This window comes from Vicugna pacos, chromosome 21, assembly GCF_048564905.1.
Source record: "Vicugna pacos chromosome 21, VicPac4, whole genome shotgun sequence".
NCBI lineage: Eukaryota > Metazoa > Chordata > Mammalia > Artiodactyla > Camelidae > Vicugna > Vicugna pacos.
In genome coordinates, this window is record NC_133007.1 from 29,397,857 (window position 1) to 29,420,718 (window position 22,862).

The 22,862-nt window shown below is 39.7% G+C and overlaps 1 protein-coding gene across 2 annotated transcripts in view; it reads right to left on the reverse strand.

Moving 5' to 3' along the window:
- Nucleotides 1–22,862, reverse strand: part of GPR89A (G protein-coupled receptor 89A) — a 34,105-nt gene that overhangs the window by 7,638 nt on the left and 3,605 nt on the right. For both annotated transcript variants that reach the window (XM_072946692.1, XM_072946693.1), the window contains exons 2-10: nt 19,539–19,598; nt 18,442–18,545; nt 14,971–15,077; nt 14,288–14,389; nt 7,800–7,920; nt 7,080–7,160; nt 3,839–3,948; nt 1,815–1,903; nt 794–886 (exon numbers count right to left, since the gene is read on the reverse strand). In XM_072946692.1, the coding sequence (XP_072802793.1) occupies nt 794–886; nt 1,815–1,903; nt 3,839–3,948; nt 7,080–7,160; nt 7,800–7,920; nt 14,288–14,389; nt 14,971–15,077; nt 18,442–18,545; nt 19,539–19,598 (867 nt within the window). The remainder of the gene's footprint in view (nt 1–793; nt 887–1,814; nt 1,904–3,838; nt 3,949–7,079; nt 7,161–7,799; nt 7,921–14,287; nt 14,390–14,970; nt 15,078–18,441; nt 18,546–19,538; nt 19,599–22,862) is intronic.

Consider the following 22,862-nt stretch of genomic DNA (forward strand, 5'->3'; position numbering starts at 1 on the left):
TTAGCTAACTGAATATACTGTCTTCATCCATGCTCTCGCACTGAAGGAGTCAAGATTTTAAAATATCTTCTGAAAGGATATTAAGATCACTTTATTCGAACATTAGATCTGTTGAATCCAGAAACCTCCATCTATCTACATTGATCAAAATTAACCAAAAAGCTGACAAAGCTCCTCTTTGTGCAAACACAGCCCCAGTAGGAAAGTCACCAAACCAGAAAGTCAAATCAGCCTTTTCTATAATCACACTGAAATCCATTAATACCTACAGATGAGTCACAAGTAAAGAAAAATAATGCGGTGCACAAAATGCACATAAAGAATAGAGCGTTAAGGGGGAGCCACAAGAGACTCCGAGCTATAAGCACAGAAGATGGATTTATCAAACATGTTTCAGAATTTACTTTTTTTAGGTATACACAAATTATTCAAAAGGACAGGTTGTTTCTGTTCTAAGCTGAAGGGAGGAGTTGTGTTATATACAGTCATATACTCATGGGTAAAATGGAACGCAGGGTTAAAATAAGAAACTTTTATGTCCACTTCACATATCCCATAATCTAAGACCTCACTAATGACCTCTGACAGAAGTAAAATGCAACCTCCCTTTTCTAGGACCTGAAAAGAAGCGGGGGGGGGGGGAAGAACGAGGCTCAGAGATGTGAAAGATCACATTCTCTGTTGACTCAATTGGATCTGGAATTTAATTCAATGCCTCAACCAAACCCACTTTTCTTTTTCTGCCATTATCAGGGAAAATCACCTAAACCCTGACAACTAATAATATACATACCATGAAAATTTTCCAAACACAGTAAATAGAGAAGAAGTAACCCAGAAAATTAAAATATTTCCCCTTGAAGGTTTTGGAGTATTCTATTCTTTCCTGAGGGAAAACAAACACAAAACATGGTTAGTCTCAGCAACATGTACATTTATACCCCACAATAATATTCCTGCCTCTACGAGTCACCGTTCAGGCTGAGCCAACAATTGAAACCACACATGATAATATTAAAATAACAGCAGTAGTAGTGGGCAACGTTTACTGATTACTTTAATCCAGAAATTAGGATAAACACCGTCCGTACATGCATTATCTACTTTAACCTTCTAACAACTTTTGTGAGATGTGTCCTGTTTTCTTTATCTTACAGGTGAGAAATCCGAGGCTTAGCGAGGTTACATGCATTGCCCAAGGTCACATAGCTAGTGAGCTGGGTCTCACTCAGGTCTGCCTGCTTCCGAAGCCTATGTGAACCTCTGAACTATATGGATATCTCTGTGAAGTGACCCTCAAAAAGGATCAGAATAGTCTGGACAATCTTAAGGGATTTTGCATATTTAAATTATATTGCATTTTCGATGTAAACAGGAAAGTTACTTCTTGCATTAGGTCACTTCTTGATCTGGATCCTTTAAAATAAGGCTAGACCATAGCAGTAGGTGTCTTATTGCTCTTACAATATTACTAACTTATACGGGAATAAGAAGCAATCAGAGGAGCTGCCGTCAGAACTACCATCCTGGTCTTGGATCAGTGGGGAGCAGTGTGTGCCACCTTCCTGGGTGCTGAAAAGCCTCTTCTGACCATCCCACTAATTTCTATTTTTGAGAGTCTTCCATTAAGGATTTTGCTACTGGGAGGGGCAATGTCATGAAGAGTGAAGACACCTAGTGCTTCACGGCTGACAGTGAAGCCATGAGGCATCTCTCGTTCTGCTTGGCCACAGAGGACACTGAAAAGCTATTTAGTCTTGCTCTCTCTCCGATCACATTGGTAAAAACCACACTTCGGTTTCCTTGCTCTGTACCTTTGTAGCATACAGATCAGCTGTTTCCAGAAAAAGCTGCCTGCTTAGTTCTTCCAAAGCATCCACTTCCTGTTGAATAAGAGTAAGATCTGGCACAAAATGGGCATCAAGGTTTAAATCACATAGAAGTTTCAAGGAATAGCAAAGATGAAAACATAGGCTTTTTGGTTTCTTCTATAGTGGATCTTAGGAACTGCTCCTAGTTTCAATTTCCCACTTCACAGCCAGCAGCACTACAGAACAAACCTCCCAACCTTCAGACACAGGTGTGTAAAAGATTCTCCACCAAGAGCATCACCACCAAACACCTACCACTCATTTTCTCACTAGCTCAAGTGGCTCAGATAGATGGTTCTGTTCATTTTTTGCTTTATCTACTTACAGTAAGTCAAATGTAACCTTTGAAATCTCAAGTGGCTACACAGTAAGACAAACACCTCCAAAACAACAAAGTTTTCTCCTGAATTAGCTGAACAAAACAATGTGAGGAAAGGGAACTAGCATTTACTGAGCTCCAACACAGGCTGGGATTTACTGACACGACCTTCTTGAGTTCTTTACAGACATTACCTTCTATTATTTCCACAACACTCCCATGAGATAGGTATTAGTATCCATTTTGCAGACAAGGAAAGTAAAGCTCAGAGAGTCAAGTAACTTGCTCCAAGTCACACAGCTAGTAGGTGTGGAAGCAAAGTCAGACGTGCCCGACTCCAAGGCCTGCTCTTTCCATTACGCTGCGCCGCTTGCCGAGAACCCAGTGAGGTCGTTTGTGTGATTATTCTCTCCGTGTAGGAAAGGGTTCAGAGCAGTTAAATAATCCTGACACTTTTGCTGACTTGACTTAGGGTCCCTAAGATAGCTGAAACCTAAGCGTTGGTTTTTATGAATTTTTATTTTTAATTTTAAAAATAGTAAAGATAGCTCCTTCTAAAAAAAAGCATGGACTTTCATCCAAATCCTCCTGCCTCTCTGTGATTTTTCCTACTATTTCCCAAATCAGCGAATGCCCTTCAGGTCCTTCCTCAGCGGTCAGTGGCTGCTGTTTGGCAGGGTCCAGGCCACTGAACCAAAAAAAGGGTTTAACTAGTTCATGTCTGCCTCCCTCATGAGTGGGCAGTGTGCTCCCTGAGGAGAGAGGCTGTCCTCTGCTCACCACTTTACCCCTCAGCACTCTGCCTGGAAATAGGAGATGTGAAATAACTGTTTCCCGATTAAATTAATTCAAAAGCATCCTTTCCCCCTCCCCTCCTGTGGTCATCCTACCCTTCCCCCCCCCTCCTTTTTTTGGTCTAATTCTCAGCTGCCTTTGACACCAGAAAGATACGTCATAATTTATAGCATAAATATGTTACATTCTTTCACCCCAAATGAGGCAAAATGGAAACCGTGCTTCCTCAGGCTGCAGAAGGAAGCACGCATATGCTCTCTCACTCCGAGTCCCCCCAGATTTGGGCTTAACAGCCTGGTAGCTGCAAAGAGATCTGGCTACTTAATTTGGGAATCAGCGTAACACCGCAACCAGCCGGACCAAGAGCCCAATCTCCTTGCTTCTTTAAAGTCAGTGGAGATACAGAACTGCTTAAAATTTGTTCAGGAAAACCGACTGCTTTAGAAATGTGCCCTAACAGTCCCATATACAAACCATCCATTCTGGGGAGACATCGTTTTGCAGTGGGAAATATAATAGTGTAGTGGAAAGAACTAAGAAGAGACCACAGTTCTGGTCTTGTCTTTGCCACAAACCACTGTGTGGCGTAACTTCTCTGGGTCTATTTTCTCGTCTGTAAAATGGGACGACTGACTTGTTAGGACCCCTTCGGCTCAAAGACAATGGTTTTATGCTCCAGTGATTTTCAGTGGCTGTTGGAAGATGATTCTGTGCACGCTGTATTGCCTAAGCCTAGCCCTGGCCAGCTGAGCTCTGATGCTGCCAGGTGTCTCAGAAGAGACTAGCCCAGTACGACTTTTTTCTGCTTTTGGTCCAGAGCTGACAAAAAGAATCAAGCAGAGATAAAGGATACTTTCACTCCCTGGTGCTGAAGTGGTAACACTCTTTATCATTCCCCAGAATCCTGATGGTTTGTTATGCTCCTCCCCCTTCTGGAACATAGTTCTCCGTGTCATCGCCATCCTGAAATGAAAGAAAATAAAACCTCAGCAAGGGAAGCTCGACCCTCATAGTTCATTCTCATTCACCTTCCAGTCTCATAACTGCCCCTTTCATCTGCTGAGCTGTTCAGGGAAGGAATCAAATTCTGGAGTCACACTTTACCACTACTGACAACTGAGGGCTGACTAGCCACTCCTAGAAGCAAGACGGCCGAAGCGAAGGAGCAGAGTTGGAGTGGGCAAAAATCTGAGGACTGGCTCTGCTGCCTGGAAGTTGTGAGACCTTAGAGTTTTCATTTCCTCATCTCTGGATGATTGTGAAGATCAACGAAATAATATATAAGAACCCATGTGGCCAACTACAAAGTGTTGTACACATATTAATAATTATTACTGTTATCATTTAAGGACGAAATACAATAACAGCTCACATGTCTAGCTAAAGGATAAGGTACAAGGTAGGAACTCAATAAATGTTTCTCTTCCTCCTTTACAAAAGCAGACAAAAAAAAAAAACAATAGGAAAATCACATAAACCTGGCCTCTTCTAAAACACCATTCTCCCTCTAACACCAATCTCCCCCCATGACTGAATAAATCAACAAAAACGTGTCCTTCCTCTTGCCCTGTCAGTCTACGCAGGACCCACTGCCTCAGTGGGAGTGGCTGGCACGTCCAGCCCACCACATAGGTATTAAGAACAGGGTCCTTGTGCGGAGAAATAAGATCATTTGTGTATACACGGTTACCTGAAGGGTATCATGGGCCAATGCCTACGGGCTTAAACCAGAATGAGTCTAACAAAAATAGCTGTAGAACTAAAGAAAATTTAACTCAAGGGGGATTATTTTTGGGTGACAAGAGACAGAAGCGGTAAGGATGAAGAAGCCGTGTTGGTATTTACTGTTAGGACCAATGCAGATGGTACCAATGGTACCAAATACTGAATGGTATTTCTGTGGGCAAAATTCTTTAAGCCATCGGCTAAAATGATATTAAGAACAAAGAATATTGCATATTGGTCATATTGACTTGACTGTCTCCTCCTTAAAATGACATTCACCTGGATACTGAGTGAATGAAATACAGCTCCAAGTTGTAGCTCTCTCTGCCTTTTCCTTTAATCACACATGTTCAATGTAACTCAGCATAGTTGGAAGATGTCATTAAAAACCAAGAAGAGGCTCAGACCCAGGGAGATTTTGACTTGGCAAGACTCTTAAGTCTTAGCTTTCCTACTCTCACAGTTGGGAAAGCTGGAGCAAGAAGGAAGAGGCTCTGTCCCACTCACCTGGAAGTGCACAGCAGCCCACTCTGCTGGACTTCAGGGAGGCAGAGGGAGCGGGAGCACAGACGCCCACCCCAGGAGCCCTTTGTTTCAACGTCTATGATACAGCAAACACAATGACAGTGCAGGGGAACTGGCTGAGTATGTAAAGGTAGGGGGCACTGTATCGTGGACTCACAACAGGCAGAGAGGGAATCACTAGAAGAAGTGAAGGTTGGCTGCACACGGACAAGCATGGCCTTGTTACAAAAAACTCACCTTCACTTTCAAATTTCACCTCTTAACTCTAAACCAATTTTGCTCTTATCAAATAAGTTGCAGATGAAAAATAAATATTTCCACATTAAAAAAGGTAATAATATCAAACTTCCTGAGACGTGGTGAAAAGGAATAAAAAACACTGTGAGGTACTACAGAAGTAGATGACTTTTATCTTGAACTCTTCACTGTCGTCACCACTGCCTTCATAGTCATTAATCATCACTATTGCCTCTTTATAGTAAGGGTAGCCCAGGACAAGGAATCATCTACTCATTATTAGCTGCATGCCACTTAAAAACCCACATTCTGGAAAAACATATGTACTTGGCGGAGGTTTGGTGGTAGTTTGCAAGTGAAGAAGCTGAAAAACGTCTCCTGTGGTTTAAATATGTCATTCTGTTGTTTTCTGGTCCCCATTGCTTCTGGTGGGAAGTAAGCAATTACTTTTCTTTTTTAATTAAATGTTTCACTTTGAGGTAATTGTAGATTCACACATGGTTGTAAAAAAAAAAATACAGACATACCATGTACCATTTCCCCACCTTTCCCCAGGGGACACGTTTTGTGAACTGATGGTGCAGTATCACACCCGAGGCACTGACACTGACACAGTCTAGATACAGAACATTCCCATCACCATGAGGGTCCCTCCCGTTGCCCTTGTACAGTCCACTTCCCTGCTTTAACTTCTGGTGCAACTGCGAATCTGTTTTCCATTTCCATTTTGTCAATTCAAAAATGTTATATAAACAGAATCATACAGTATGTAACCTTTGCAGATTGGCTTTTTTCACTCAGCATAATTTTCTGGAGAGTCGTCCAGGTTGTTGCAGTAGCTCATGACTTTTTATTACTCAGCAGTATTCTGTGGAATGGATATACCACACTTTGTGTAACCATTCATCCATTAAAGGATAGCTGGACTATTTCCACTTTTCGCTACTATGCATAAAACTACTATAAACATTAATGTACAATTTTTTTGTGTGAAGCCTAAGTCTTCATTTCTCTGGGATAAATGCCAGGAATGCAACTGCTGGGTTTTGTTATTTCCATTTTACAGATGAGGAAACTGAGGCAAAAGGCGGTAAAGTCACACCGTGAGTTGTAGGTCAAAGACTGAGACTCAGACCGTCTGAACCCAGAGCCTATGCTTTTACCTACTGTGGTAACAGATTTCTAGAAATGCCACTTTGAAGACATACCCTTTAAAAGTATTTACTAAATAATAAAAGCAACAACAACAGCTGGAAGACTTACAGGATTTTTTAAAGTAGTTGGAGAAAAGGAAGTTGAAAAGATTAAAACCAGGCATAAATAAGTTTGTAAAAATGCAGGACAATAGACTTTTAAAACATCCAATGCAGAATACCTTCAAATAAGAAAGTTATTCTAACAATTTATCTCAAGAAAACTTATCCAAAGTCAGGAAGTAAGGCTGAATTTGAAAATTTTCTTTCACACAAGATTAGACACCAAGTCTTTGATGGTACCCTAACTTTAAAATGCATGAGCTGAAATTCCCCGTTAGCACCAATTCATAGTCAAATCACCTTGTTAGGAACTTCTAACATCACAAGTTTTTTAATGTGTTGATATCTTACCTTTTCTTTTTGCTTATGATCATGTCCATGGTCTGGAGCAGTCGCCGTTCCAGGGCTAAGATATCTGTGTCAGTCACATTCCTATAATAAGCACAAACTGTTAGCAACATTTGGGGTTCTATTCTTGGGCATCATACAAGGCAGCTGGAGAAACAGATAAATCTCAACCGCTACCTGGTAGTTCAAGCGTCTGTATCTTTCTGGAGAATATTAAAATGACAATAATAAGCAAAAATGCTTTTGTTGTCATTTTTTACAGTGAATACTTCTGGGGCCTCAGGGAAGTGGAAGGTAACTAGCTCTCTCATAGACTTTCTTAGCTTTGATCCAGCGACATTTAGGATACATGTACACGCACACGTTTAAATTAACATGGTCATCTACTGTTCTCCTTTTGGGAGGACTGATTGGCTGAAGTTGGGGTTAGCTGACATTGCTGTCCACTAGAAACGTGCCTTAAAAAAACAGGGGTAAGGAGCGAGTGGAGAAGGTCAGACTGAAATGGCCATTTAAAAAACAAACAGATAGACAAACAATAAGTGCAAGCGAGGTAAGTGATAAAACTTATTTAGAAAGACTCCTAGGTCAATGCCCATAAGGACAGAGAATAAAAATGCAGTGTCATAGATCTAATACTTAAATATTAATGACGGTGGCAAGATGTGACATATGTTTTCAAGAAGTAATGGGAAAAAAAGAAAAGAGACAAGTTCTCATTACCTGAGAAAGTAGGACATGTAAGTGTACGGGCAGTTCACAGCACCAAATCCAGAAAGAAGAGCCATGAGAGTCACCCCAATCACACCTACCCGGCTGATGAGCTGTTCTATGGACAAGATCCCTAAAAATATCAAAGCACATTAAGGCCAGGAGATACAGATAAAACGGCTTTCATTTGCACTGCAAAAGGCAACCATTACATTTAAAAACTTACATAAGCTAAATTTTAATTATTAATATGTAGATTTTATATAAAAATACATAAAAGTCTATTGATTTTCTTCTTATTCCATATGCTTCCAGAATCATCTCTATTATTTGGTGATAGTAATATTAAAATAGCAACAACACTTATAAATAAATTTTTTAAAAATTAAAAAAAATTTGGGTGGGGGAAGAGGTAATTAGGTTTTTATTTATTTATTTATTTATCTTTAATGGAAGTACTGGGGATTGAACCCAGGACCTTGTGCATGCTAGGCATGCGCTCTATCACTGAGCTATACCCTCCCCCGCTAAATAAACTTATTGACTGTTCACTCAGGGTAGTGTGAAAGCTAACAAAGTATAGTACTTTCGGCAAAAAGCTTTGCAAAAAAAATTAAGAAAGTAAATCTTGAAAAGTATAAATAGCAAGTAACACTTTTCACTGTCGTTACCTTCAATCTACACACTTTCCCCTCAGGTCATAAGCTCGTTAGCTATGTCTTATTCATTTTTTCCACCAATAACCACATAATGCATCTAATAAATGAGCTGAATTTATAGATGAATGAGTAACTCAAAGGTAAATACTCAGATGTATTCCAGTTATCAACTTTTCCTATATTTGAGAATGCTAAAAATCAACTCAGTAGTTAAAATGAATGCTGTTGACATGTATTTGGGGTAAGTGAGAGAAAGCAATGCTAAGGATAATGCAGGAGGTTTGGTAGCACAGGAAAACCCAGTTTAAATCTGTTTTCACTTCTTATCTCTGGGTTAGAACCCACCTCAGCCATTCACTCCTCTGACCTAATACCAGAGCTGCCATGCAGGACTTCCGTTAGCTCTGAATCTGAACTTCCAATATTCCAATCCTCTTGCTCCTTTATTTCCACTCCACCAGTTGTGAGCTCACTGCGGCCTCTGGTCTCTGGTCTTTCACTTCCTGGCCCCTCCCCACCTTCCGTTTCCTTCTTCACAGAGCTTGGACTCCAAGCTTGTTCACTTTAACTTCTCTCGCTGGGACTCTCAGTCCCCTACTCTCCTCCCGCAGCACCGAGACCCTGCAGACTCCCAGCCCGGGGTCAGTCTAACACTCCGCCTTCCCTGTGCCTGTGCCTGAGCTGCCTCCACTGCTAGAAGCACACTGACATTGGCGCCATTACAGGCTTACGGCCTCCAGACTTCACAGAGCTCACAGCACTGCTAAGGAATCCTGTCTTTGCTCGTGGTCAGTCATCTCTCCCTCTTCCCCTCAGCAGATACTCTTTAATCCATTTTTCCAGTCATTTTTTTTTTTTTAGCTAATGCCCCTATTACATAAGAAAGAAGTTACTAGACATAAACTACCTTCACTCTACTGTAAATATTTACATCCGCAGCCATCCTCCCAACTTGCCTCCCTCAGAACAAGACGGCGCCCAGAGCTAAGACTTTCGATCTAATTCCCCTTCCACTCGCTCCAAAATCTTGTTCCGCTGCCTGTCCTCTCTCTCCCATATCTGCAATCTTTCCTTCTTTGCTGGTTCTTTCCTTTCAGTTTCAAGTCTCATTCCTGAGATAAAAAGTCTGTCCTTCGTCTTGAGTTTATCTTTAGTTACCAATCCTCTATATTTACCCCTTAAAAGTCAAGCTTCTTTCACCTCCATTTATTCCTCAACTGGCTGCAATTCAGCTTTATTTCATTCATTCCCATTTCTCTACACTGAAAGACAGTGCTTTCACTAATAATCATAATGGCAGTGCAATAGATAACATTCACCAAGCACCTGTTATGTACCAGATAATGTTTTAAGTATTCTACTCGTATTAATTCATTTAATCCTCATAACAACCCTATGAGGTAGATATTACTGAATATTTCATTTTACAGATGAGGCAATGGAGGCACAGAGAGGTTAAGTATCTTAGTTAAGGCCACACAGCTAATCAGCGGCAGAGTCAAGATTCAAACCCAAACAGTCTAGCTCCAGAGCCTGGGCTGTTAGGCATTATGATATTATGGTCATGAATTTTCTTCTTGTTGCAAAAGTCAACAACATTTTCCAATCCTGGTTTTAGTCAATCTTTAATGACACTGAATCATTCCTATTTAAAATTCTTTTCCTTTTTGGCCTTTTATACCACCATTTCCTTCAGTTTTCCCTTTTCCTTCTCTACTTGCTTTTTCTTGGTCTTTTTTTGCTTTGCATGGGCCAGGATTCCCTCTTTCACTTCAGTCTATACATTTTCCTTGGGTGATTTTGCCTATTTCCCTAGTTTCATCCAATGGCATTTAGCTGATGATGTCCAATTTTTTAGATTTTCTGGACTTATCTCCAAGAAGACAGATAAATCCATACCTTTTGTCTAAGTTCCTGATTTGCGTATCCAATTGCCTACTGAGTATCACTTGGATGTGCATATGCAACTCAAGTTCAACATAATCCTAGCTCAAATTATGGTCCTTCTTCTGTATTACCTTAGAAAATGACACCATCAAATATTTAGCCAAATTAAAAAATCTATACTATTAGTCTCTATTCTGTCTCTTATTTCCCCTTGAATACATCAGTCTTTTTTTTTTTTTTTAAACCTCATGGGTTTATGTCTCCTGTGCCTTCTTGCTGGGTCTGCCTTTGGTCTTGCCCTTTAAATCTCAGCTTGAAATACCACTTCCTCAGAAAGGATGACTCTAATCACTTGCATTTAAATGTGATATCCTTATCCCCACTATTCTCTATCACAGCAACCTGTTTGCTTCTTAATGACAATGACCACAGTTGGCAATTATTTGTTTATCTATTTACCTCTTTACCGTTCAGTCCCTACTTCTAGATTTTAAGTTTCAGGAGGGCAGAAACCAAGTTTATTCTGTTCATGGCTATATCTCTAGTACTTCATATTGATCTAGGTGCTCAGTAAATATTTGTGGCATGTTCAGTGAATGAATAAGTCCTTATCCAAATTCTGCTGATGCTACTTTCCACATACCCCTTGAATCTGCATTCTTTATATGAAAAAATCATGTCTTATTGATCTTTGCTTTCCTTACTGCCTGGCACATGGAAGGTAGTCAACAAATGTTTGTTGACTGTGGCTATGTAATTATCACCCAATAATACTAAAAAAAAAATCCAAGGGATTAATACAGGTTGTCAAAAATAAAAAACTCGAAAAATGTCCCCTCAACTTTTATTCTCTTTAAGGTGGTGTCCCTTTATTAAATATCTTTTTTTAGTTTAAAGTATTCTGTAGACACTATCTGCTTAATCTCAGCATTTTTGTGAAGAAAGGTCAATCATTAGAATTCCTGTTTTCCAGCTCATAAGTAGAAAGTCAGGTGGACGAGGCCGCTTGCAGAAGACATCTCACCGTTGCCACTGGCTCACACAGACTCCCTGCAGCTTCATACGCTTTCTTAGCCTCTCTCGCTCTTTCCCACCACGGAATGCCTTCTACCCGTCCTAGGTTCAAGGACTGCACAAAGGGTACTTTTACAGACATTTTTTCCCCATTGTAGGTAGGGATTAGGGCTTAGAGGTTTATGGTAGAAGTTGTACTGGTTGTTGGAACTGTCCTGGAAAAGCTCTGAAAAGGCAGCATAAGCCCGACTGCTGCTCAGGCAGGGCCTAACCTTTCCCTCCCACTTACTTCCCTAGAGGGTCAGATTAATTAGATACTTGAACATTCAGAAACAAAACCAAAATGCTTATTTACTGGAGCACAAAGGAAGGGCTAAATCTGAAACTATCTCCCTAGCTCTTCCACTCAGTGTATTCTTCAGGATATTTCCATAGGATTTTTAAAAGGGATGAATGGAGGGACAATAATGTGATGATTCTCATCTCCCCTGGGGCATGGTCTGGCTGCACTGGTCACGTGAGCTGACTGCTCACAAAAAGAGAAAGGCACCAGCGTCACACTGCTGGGCGCCTGCGAGCTGTACTGTCACCACAAGCAGCCCTGAGGTCCTTTCGTAACAGTCATCTCTCGTTTCTAACACCACAAACAAATCTGTCTGGGGGTCTACTTGAAGTGGTGTATGTATCAGCGCCTCTCTGCTCCAAATCCTTTCACATGCTGGCATGGGCGTGCTGACCATATCAGCAGATCCTAAATTCCCATCTACAGTGTTACGTTCTTGAGCCCAACTACCACCTTGGAGAGACCCCAAAATTTTTTTCATTCACTAATTCAGTAAGCATGTTTTAAACACTTACTATGTGCTGGGTTCCACACTAGGTACTGGGGAAACAAAGATAAATAAGATGTAATTTCTGACCTTAGGGAGCTCACAGGTTAACGAGGAAGTCAGAAAAGAAAACAAATAATCATTAAATTTTAAAGGTGATATCAGGGCACTGAGGTTGGAGCAATTAACATCTCCTAACGATGGCCAGGGAAGTCTTCTTCGAGGAACTGACAAGAGTTGACTATTGGGAAACTAAACAGGCATTTTCCAGGTAGACAAGAGGTGAAGGATTGTCCAGACTAACGGAACAGCTCTAGACACTGTAAGTAAGTTGGTAGGGCTGGAAGACTGCCAGAGAGAGCAGCCGTCAGGCCTTGGAAGGTTTTATATGCCATGTTAAGAGTTTGAATGTTTTCGGTAGGCTGGTGTTTCTTAACTTTTGGAAACTTCTTTAATGTTATTTGAAATTTCAAAATAGCTATTCTTGTTTTTTAAATACACAACTATTTAAGATGTTGCATACACCGTTAAAAACGGCACACTTCCTCTGATCCTCCTGCAGGAGGGTCTCATAACCTCTCCCCCAAATCCCCACTCCAGGCAGTGGGCAGACTCAGAAAGACGCACGGGAGGTATGGAAGATTCATGACGCTGGTTCATTCAACGTTTATTCCAATGCCCTTTCACTACAGAACTTGGAAAGCCAGAGCTCTTTTCCAGATTTCCTTGAAACTAAAGTTTGAATGTTACCTAGGTTGCATCAAAATTCACATGCCTATGTCAGACCTCAAGTACAAAAGTGAATAATGTGGAAGTGTTGACAGCACTTGGAAGCTGGAGCAGATGGGGCAGAGGGTCTGATGTCAGGTCCCCAATCACAGGCCCTGAGTGGCAGGTGACAACTTTCATGGATTTTCCCCCTAATTTAGTATTGTGGTGTGGTTGGGTGTTTCTCTTTCCTATGCAGCATTTACGTGGGATGTCCTGCTCACCTAGAAATTCAAAAAACTCCCTGATACACTATAATAAATCACTTTCTGCTTTAAACTAGTTAGATTCTGTTTTCCGCTATAAGAACCTTGATAGACACAGCAGGATAGTGAAATGAAAAGACGTGTATATATATTTTTTAAAAGCTCCTATGAAAGTTCCAGTATATTTATTACAGGTGGGCTCTCTAATCAATCAATCAATCAATCAATCTATCTACCTGCCTACCCACCCACCTACCTACCTATTTCTGGAGTAGTTCTAGAAGAACCTGCTAGCTGAGAGATTTTTGTTCATTGTTTTTAGCGCAGAAATTCGGACTCTGTCCATGACCTGTTCTCGTATTTAAAATGAAATTTTTTGTGTGAGGAGAAAGGCACTGACTCCTAAAAAGCTTTTCATCTACTAATTATGAGTGCTTTATGTCATTGCTCTTTGTCAAATGTATACACTCCCTAAAGACGATCTTTATTGTCACTTGAACAGTGGCCATTTACCTTCTGGGTCACATACCTCTTTGGGAATAAAAGCTTATGGATACCTCACCTCCGAATATACACACAAATAAGGAGTTTGGAATTAACATACACACACTACTATATTAAAAACAGATAAACAACAAGGACCTACTGTACAGCACAGGGAACTATATTCAGTATCTTGTAATAACCTATAGTAGAAAATAATCTGAAAAAGAATATACACACACATACACACGTAGAACTGAATCACTCTGCTGTACACCGGAGACCAACACAACATTGTAAACCAACTATACTTCAACTTAAAAAAACACACACAAAAACACATACAAATATATTCCCATAATTCTGCATATAATATCAGGAGGTTGAAGTTAAGGATATCTTTCTCTACCCCACCTCCCCTTAAAGTTTATTCACTAAAGTCAAAACTTCTGCTCTAAAATGATGGAAATCTGTTCAAAAACCAGCATTTGATACCTCCTAGTATGAAAGAAAAATTCAGTTCGAAACCAGACTTTTTTTTAGAGAAATAACTTGCTATATTTCCCACAATCAGTAGTTGAAAAAATTGATTTTTTTCAAAATCAGAAAACTATAAATAACCCTTTCCCCTTCCCCACCACATATATACTCACCATGTTTTGGGCTGAGAATGGGAAATGGATCTCCTAGCTTCCAGAAGAAATACATGAAGGTCAACCATAAGAGACAGGAAAAAAGCAGTCGCTGTTTATGCACTAAGAAAGAGGAGACAAGATGAAACAGATTTATGCTAAAAAGGTTTCTCTACTTAAACATAGGGGACCATGCTAATTAGTATCTGGCTGGCCTATTGACTTGGTGAGTGAGTGATGGAACAATATAATATTTAGAAATTGCTTTCTTAACCTCTTACCATCATAAGAGATATCTGGCTGAAATTAAGATGTGGGTTGTGAGTTAGGGGAGGCTTTTTTTTTTTAAAGAATGCAAGAAGTCTTTTAAAATGACAGTTACTGGGGTAAAAAAAAAAAGGTCACTTTCTGATAAGGTATCAATAACAATCCTCAGTACAAATCGAAAAGTACAAACAGTACCCTGGGTTGGAAAAATGAAAGAAGAGACATTATAGCAGAGACAGAACTAAAGCTGTGGCAGGAGGATAAATGACCTAATCATTCACACATTTATTCTGTGCCAACCTTTTAAAGATACTGTGTGTGAGGTGCCCCTAAAGGTAGTTACTGAAAGTAATGCAGAAATGAAGCTCTCCACAGCCTCAACCCCCAAGAATACTCATCTTAATCCATGTGCCGACACCAGAGGGCAAGATACTCACATAGTCGGATGTTGCTCACAATAAAATAGCCAATGTAAAAAGGCACCATGAAAACCAGGATCAACAGAATTACACACAGGTTCATTTTCCAGTGAAAGTAACGGGAGCTGAAATAAACGTCGAAGAACATCACTAGGAGGGGAGAGGGCAGTGACTCTCACACTCTTTAGTCTTTCAAAGGATCTCTTGCTCTTCAAACTCAATGCTGAGTATATCCCAGCTAATCATTCAACTAGGCTGTTACTATCTGCTCATTTATAGAGCTTATATTTATAGAGTTCTGAAAGGTATGTATGGCCATCTTAACCTTCTAAGAATTTCACCATTATTAAATGGAGAATGTCAATACTCTAATTATATTCATAGGCAGAGTATAATAATATATATCAATGTATATTATTACTAGTAGAATTCACTTACCACTGGGAGTCTTTTTTTTTGGGGGGGGAAGTCTTATTTCAATATAAGAGTTATAAGAAAATAAATGTTAATAACAACATGTGTTATAAAGACTCACCAATATGTCTGCATCCTCAGTATAAACATCAGATTTGCATGACTACTTTACTACTGCTTATAAAATATATTTCATTTATTGATGAAAATAGTTTTAGGACTTTTTCTTTTTATAACAATTTATTGAGATATAATTCATCCATTTAAAGTGTTCAATTTAATGGTTTTTAGTATATTCACAGAGTTATGCAGTCATCACCACAATCAATTTTAGGACATTTTCATCACTCCATAATGAAACTAGTACCCATCAGTAGCTACCCCCTTTCCTTTCAACCTCCCCAGCCCTAGGAAACCACAATAGACTTGTCTCTATGGTCTTGAATACTCTGTTCATTTCATATTCATGGAACCATATAATTCTGATCTTTTGTGACTGGCTTCTTTCACTTAGCATTATGTTTTCAAGGTTCATCCACGTATGGCATCTATCAATACTTCATCCCTTTTTATGGCTGACTAATATTCATATCATTGTATGGATATACCACATTTTGTTTACCCATTCACTAGTTGATGGACATTTGGGTTCTTCCACTTTTTAGCTATTACAAATAGCAATGCTATAAACATTTGTGTACAAGTTTTTGTGTGGACATAGGCCTTCATTTCTCCTAGGAATGGAATTATTAGGTCATATGATAACTCTATATTTAATTTTTTTGAGAACTGTCACTGTTTTCCAAAGTGGCTGCACCATTTTATCTTTTCTACCAAAGCACAGGAGTGTTCCAATTTCTCCAGAGCCTCGCCAACATTTGTCACTGTCTTCTTGATTACAGTCATCCTAGTGGGTGGCAAGCCGTATCACACTGTGGTTTTGATTTGCATTTCCCTAACGGCTAATGATGCTGAGGATCTTTTCACGTGCTTATTGCCCATTTGTATATCTTATCTGGAAAAATGTCTAGTCAGATCCTTTGTCCATTTTTAACTTGTGTTGTCTTTTTATTATTGAGTTGTAAGAATTCTTTATATATTCTGGACAGAAGTCCCTTATCAGGTAGGTGATTTACAAAAATTTTCTCCCATTTGTGGGATATCTGTTCACTTTCTTGGTGATATCCTTTGTATTTATTGATTTTAAACTTACTTAGGTCTTGTTTCATTTCCTTTGGATATATTCCCTAAAATGGAATTGCTGGATCACATGGTAGTTCTATTTTTAATTTCTGAGGTGCCTCCACACTGTTTTCCATAGTGACTGTACCAATTTACAGTCCCACCAACAGTGCACAAGGGCTCCCTTCTCTCCACATCCACAACATGGTTTGTTCTCTCTTGTCTTTTTGATGTTGGCCACTCGAACAGGTGTGAGGTGATATCTCACTGTGGTTTTAACTTGCATTTCCCTAGTGACTAGTAATGTCGAGCATTTTTTCATGAACCTATTGGCCACCTGTAAATCTTCTTTGGAGAGGTGTCTATTCAGGTCCTTTGCCCATTTTCAAATTGGATTATTTGTTTTTTTTGCTATTAAGTTGTATGAGTTCTTTATATGCTTTGAATATTAACCCGTATCAGATACATGCTTTGCAAATATTTTTTTCCCATTCCATACATAGGTTGTTTTTCTCTTTTTTTGATGGTTTGGTTTTTTTTTTTTTTTGCTGTGCAGAAGCTTTTTAGTTTGTCATAGTCCCATCAGTTTATTTTTAATGTTGTTGTTTGCGCTTTTGCTGTGATTTCCAAAAAATCATTACAAAGACCCATGTCAAGGAGTTTTTTGCTGTTTTCTTGTAGGAGTTTCATGGTTCCAGTTCTTACATTTAAGTCTTTAATCCATTTCAAGTTATTTTTTGTGAGTAATGTAAAACAGGGGTCAAGTTTCATTCTTTTCCATGTGAATATCCAATTTCCCCATCACCGTTTATTGAAGACACTGTTTTTTCTTGATTGAGTATTCTTGGCTCCCTTGTCAAACATGAGTTGACAATATATGCTTTGGTTTACTTCTGGGCTCTTGAATAAAATCCAGTAACTAGTGTGTAAAATAACACTCGCCTCAACAGTCACAGATCTGCATCTAGCTCGTCCAAGAAAGGTTTGGATTGTTAAAGAACGTTTAAAAGTAGGAGAGTCAGAACATACTCCTGTTTTACCATATAAATTCTTTATTTATCTCTCAAGAGACTATAATTATCAACTCTGATTTTCATAAAAGGGATTTGAGAATATAGTCTCTCTCTAAGCCTCAAGTGCCAGGCGTCTACGGTGAGTTATACAGCTTACTTCAGCACTGAGTCCTGACTACAGAGCACATGCCACTTTATTCTTAAAAGACTTTTTCACGCACTGATTAAGAAGTGCAAAACTCTACAGAACAGCTAATGTACTCCACACACAAACCCTGGGCCCCCAAAACTCAAGTTTGCAGTGTAACAAGCAAGAAACATTTTGGATAGACTGTTCAATAAACCAGCAGGTCTGTTATTTGGAGGAGGACACGAGTTGCCTTTGAAAACTGCTTTAAAGAACACTCTAAGTTCAATCAGATTGGATCATGCCTGTGAAATCAGCAGAAGTAACTAGATTAGTTAGGACTGGAGTTCAATTTTCACAGAAGCCCTTAACTAGCTCTGAGGAATTCTGATCTTTTCAGATAGAGATTTTTCAATCAGCAGAACAATGTGAAGGGTCATTACTGGGATTTAGAGGGTAGCCTGAGAAAAACAGAACTTCTAGGAGTCAAGCCTGGGACCTGGGCTCTCCCAGCCTCAGTCTGTTAATACCTCAGAACTAAAGGTCAGACCTGTCTGCCTGCTATCTCACGATCTTTGTCAAACCAGTTACTAGGTGGTTGGGACCCATATTTGCTATGATTATTACAGTTACTGAGACTAAACTAACAACATGGTGGCTTTTTTCAGCTATAGGATCTTGGTAAACCCTTCCACCATAAAGAAAGTAAGATAGGTCTCTTTAAGAGGAGAGCTGATTGGTACTCTTACTCACCTGCTATTCAATACTCCTAAGATTTCAAAGATGATGAGCTCAAACATGGTGCAAGAAAATGCAAAAGTTACAGAGAAGATCACCTGTACCACATACTGACGCACCTGTTAAAAGCCAAATAGAGACTCAAAGTCATTTCCTTTCCAGTGTGAAATACTGAGTTGATGATCTTCTGGTTACAAGTCAGAAAACTTATTTTGAAGAAATTCTCAAGTTATTAGAAACAGGGCCATGACAGTAACTTGCCGGAAGCTAAAGAAATAGGTCAAAGTAGGTGCTGCTCCTGAATCATGGGTCACTATCACCGCCAACCTCTTGTGCATGAAGGATTTAAAGCACAAGAAGAGGAAGCGACAGAGTCAGAAGAAGCACTCAGCATTCCTGCCACACACTGACAAAAAATGACACATCTATATACACGGGTTAGTGCTAAAAGGGTTTCTTCAACTTTGCAGGCCTTGGGCCAGTTTTGGAACCTCCCCTAAGAGGCCTTAAAGTATTGAGCCGAACAGAATCTCCAGAATTCTGGGCTCTTTCAGACAACAACTCAAACTCCCTGGGGAAGTTTAATGGCGAAAATCCTAGAAATGACCCCAAAGTGGTCCACAACCACTGAGCTTATTACTAAATAAGGAGGATTAATTAGGAATTAATCCTAATTCCTAATATCCACTGTAGTTTGGTGTTTTCTGAATTCAAGGCTTCAGGGTCAGACCAGCCTTAGGATTTTGGTATTAACTTAGGATGTAAGATTGGTAATTAACACTGAAGGCCAGATACCCAAATGAATGAACTTATTTATGAGACAGTATTATTAAATTCTCTCCCAAAGAATAACCGTCTGCTGTTGGTATATATACTGATATGACTAAGGCATGTATTTCTTGCTCCTGGCTTCTGGGCTATACATGACTTTCCTTAAAAAAAAAAAAATCAACTAAGTTTAATTTTATTCTCCAATTTAAGAATTATATTGTAGAAAAAAACTTACCATCTTGGAAGTGAACGTGATTTTTCTTTAACGGAGGTATTTTTCTCGCCCCATTTAAAACAATCTATATTCACATAGCATTAGCATAATTAAAATGATTTCTTACCTCGTAGTCCTTAAACAGTTGTCGCATGAAAAAAAGCCACCCAAATCCAAAGAAAAGTATCTGGAGGAGAAAGAAGATAGAAGGTCAATGTGCACAATCTTTTGGGAAATGTCTCATACAGACTATTTTATGATAAAAAGTTGGCTAACTAAACAGCTTATTTCAGAGATGAAAGATGACATCCACCCATATAAGATCTACTTATTAAAGTCTTCAACACTGAGAATTATTGTTGAATTGCTCTTTAATTTTTGAAATTATCCTTGTTTTAGAACATGTTTTAAGTTAGACAAAAATTAAAGTATGTATTTTTCCTGTAATCTTACGATAATCATTTTATGACCCAGACAAATTAGCAAATAAGAAAGGAGTCAGTGAAACTTGCTTCTTATAGAAGATCCCTGTTTGCAAGTATTTAAAAAACAAAACAACCTCAAGGGAAAGGAGTTAAGATTAAAAAAAAAAAAAAAAGAACGCCCTGGAAAGACTAATTTTTTAATGCTTTCCTTCATGGAGCTTTCTCAGCCTTTCCACCATCTTGCCTAATCCACATAAAGTGGTTTCCATCCCAGTGTAACGCCGAGATGGCAGGATCCCACTTCGTCAGTTTTGGTTGGAGCTGGCATCAGAGACAGTAGCCACAGGACAGCTCTGTCCGGTGGGTGTTCTAAAGCTCATTTGTTTTTCACTGGTAAACAGAACCTCCTCTATATATGCACACTCTGACACATCTCCTCTTTTCTTCTTACATTGCCTAGGAACTTTACCAAAGAATAAAATTCTTTTATGCCTTCCCACTGACTGCAGGAGCAAGTGTGAACTCCTGAGCACGGTGTAGCAGAGTCTCCTCCTCCTCCTGTGTCCCTCCAGCCACCACACTCTCACTTTCAGCCATGTAGAACTGCCTTTCTTCTTTAGATACAACATTCTTTCATACAAAGACCCCTGCAGGTGTGGTCCTCTGACAGGAACTTCTCTCCAGTCCCCTCCCTACTTACTCTACAGATCTTATTACTACCTCTAAAAGGCTTTCTCTGGCCTTCCAAATACAAGTAATTTGTTCTTTTTATATAATCCTATTCTATCCTGCATTTCCCTTATCAAAGCACTTACCATACAGTTTTTTAATGTCTAATTTACATACATACTTTTTTTTTAGACATTAGACTGTTCTGGATCTGAAGGATCCAAGATCATGTTTGTCTTGTGAATCTGTGTATCCTCAGCACGCAGCACAATGCCTGGTACATAGCAGGCTCTCCATAAATGTTTGCTGAGTGGATGAATGGTCCACATAAAAGATCGTTTATTCTTCAGGAACATTTAACTTCAATTTTTTGGTAATAACTTCTATGTGCTGTGCTAGGTGCTGGGGAAACAAATATGAGTAAGACAGTTATCACCCTCAAGGATTCAGTGAAGACACTGAATAATCACAATATAATATGGGACATGCAGTGACAGAGACATGCACACAATATTGCAGAAGGACACGGAAGAGGGAGACCAAACCAATCTGGTAGAAAGTTAGGACAGATTTTTCTGGGGAAGATAATACCTTACATGAAGGAGGTTTTAATTTAGGGTTAAAACCTGATTATCATGTGCAAATTTGGGGATTATACGTATTTTTCTAGAAAGAGGATCCAAGGTATTCACCGCACACTCAAAGGTTTCCACCACTATTTAACAATATTAAAAACAAAACAAAACACTCTCTTAAAGGATGAAAAAGAATTAGGCAGGTAAAAGACAGGTAGGAGGGTAGAAAGACAGGACTTTCTTTCCAGATAGCAAAGAGCATGAACAAAGTCACAGAGGTAAGAAATAGTATGGTATACACTGGGAACTACACACAGTTTGGTGCTGCTGGAAGGTCAAATTCAAAGAAGCGGTTAAAAATGAGGCTAGAGAGGAGGAGCAGAGGACCAATCACTGAAAGCCCTGAAGGCCACCGTAAAGGGCTTGGATCATAGTCTGTAGGTGATGAGGAGTCATTTAAATCGGGAAAAGACATGGCCAGGGTTGTTCTCTTTAGAGCACTATGTGGAAGATGTGTTTGAAAGAATCAACACTGCAGAGACCGATGCATACATAGGAGGCTGTTGCAGCAGTCCAGGTGAGAGGTGATAAAGGCCTGAATTAAGATACCACTGGCTAGAGAGAGGGCAACAGAGTTGGGTACTTAGGAGGGAAAATCAGCAGGGAGGAATCAAAGATGACTAATTTGGAATACAGGATGTAGAGTGAGGCCACCCACTTTGTATAAAGAATATTAGAGGAAAAAAGGCTTGGGAATGGGGGTGGGAGGTAGGAAGACGATGAGTTCATGTCACTCCACCACTGCATGCTAAGTGCTTGAGGGCCATCCAGGTTGATACAAAAGACAGATTACATGTGCATCAACTATACTTCATAAAAAAATTGAAAAATTAAAAAAAAGAAGACAGATTATAAGGCAGGGCTGAGATACACCTAAGAGCTGAAACCACCAAAGAACATGAGATCACGCAGGAGTAGCCCGTAGAGTGGAGAGAGCACCATGCCAAGAAGGAAACAGCAGAGGGTGGGAATGGGAAGAAGAGACCAAAAAGGAGACAGAGAAGGAAGGATCAGAGAAATAATAGGCATCAGGAGAGTGCGGTATCCTGAAACCAAGGAATAGAGTTTAAAGGGGTGTTAATAAAGAAGAGACTGGCAATAAAACGAGGGCTGAAAAATATTCAAAAGACTTGGTAACTTGGAGGTGAGTGCTGACCTGCAGGAAAACAGTGTGAGTAGTGAGCTGGGGGCAGGAGCCAGACCTCTGTGGGTTGGGGATGCGTGGGGACTAAGGCAGCAGAGACAATCAGCACAAAGTACCCAAGGGAGAGCCTAGAATGAGAAAGAGAAAACATATCAGATAGTAGCCCAAGAAGAACGTGGAGGAAAGAGAGAAACACGCCGAGGGGAGGAAAGCAGTAAAGAGATAAACATGAGAAGGAGCTCATGAAACACTGAAGGTGAGTCAATAATGCTATTAATTTATTATTATTAGCGGCAGCTACATTTTATTGACCATTCAGTATATTCCAGGGACTCTAGGTACTTAGCCTTGTAATCTCATTTAATCATGAAAACCTGATAAGGCAGTTTGCTGGTCCTCATTACAGAGACGGCTGAGGCTTACAGAAGTTAATCCATTTACAGTAAGGGTCACAATCAGGATTCAAGCTGAAGTCTGGGGGGCTGACTCGAAAGCTTGTGCTTTTAATCACTTCACAATAAGCTGTGCCAAGATCAATGGCACAAGTGGAAAGGATGGCCTCAAACAGGAGCAGGGGC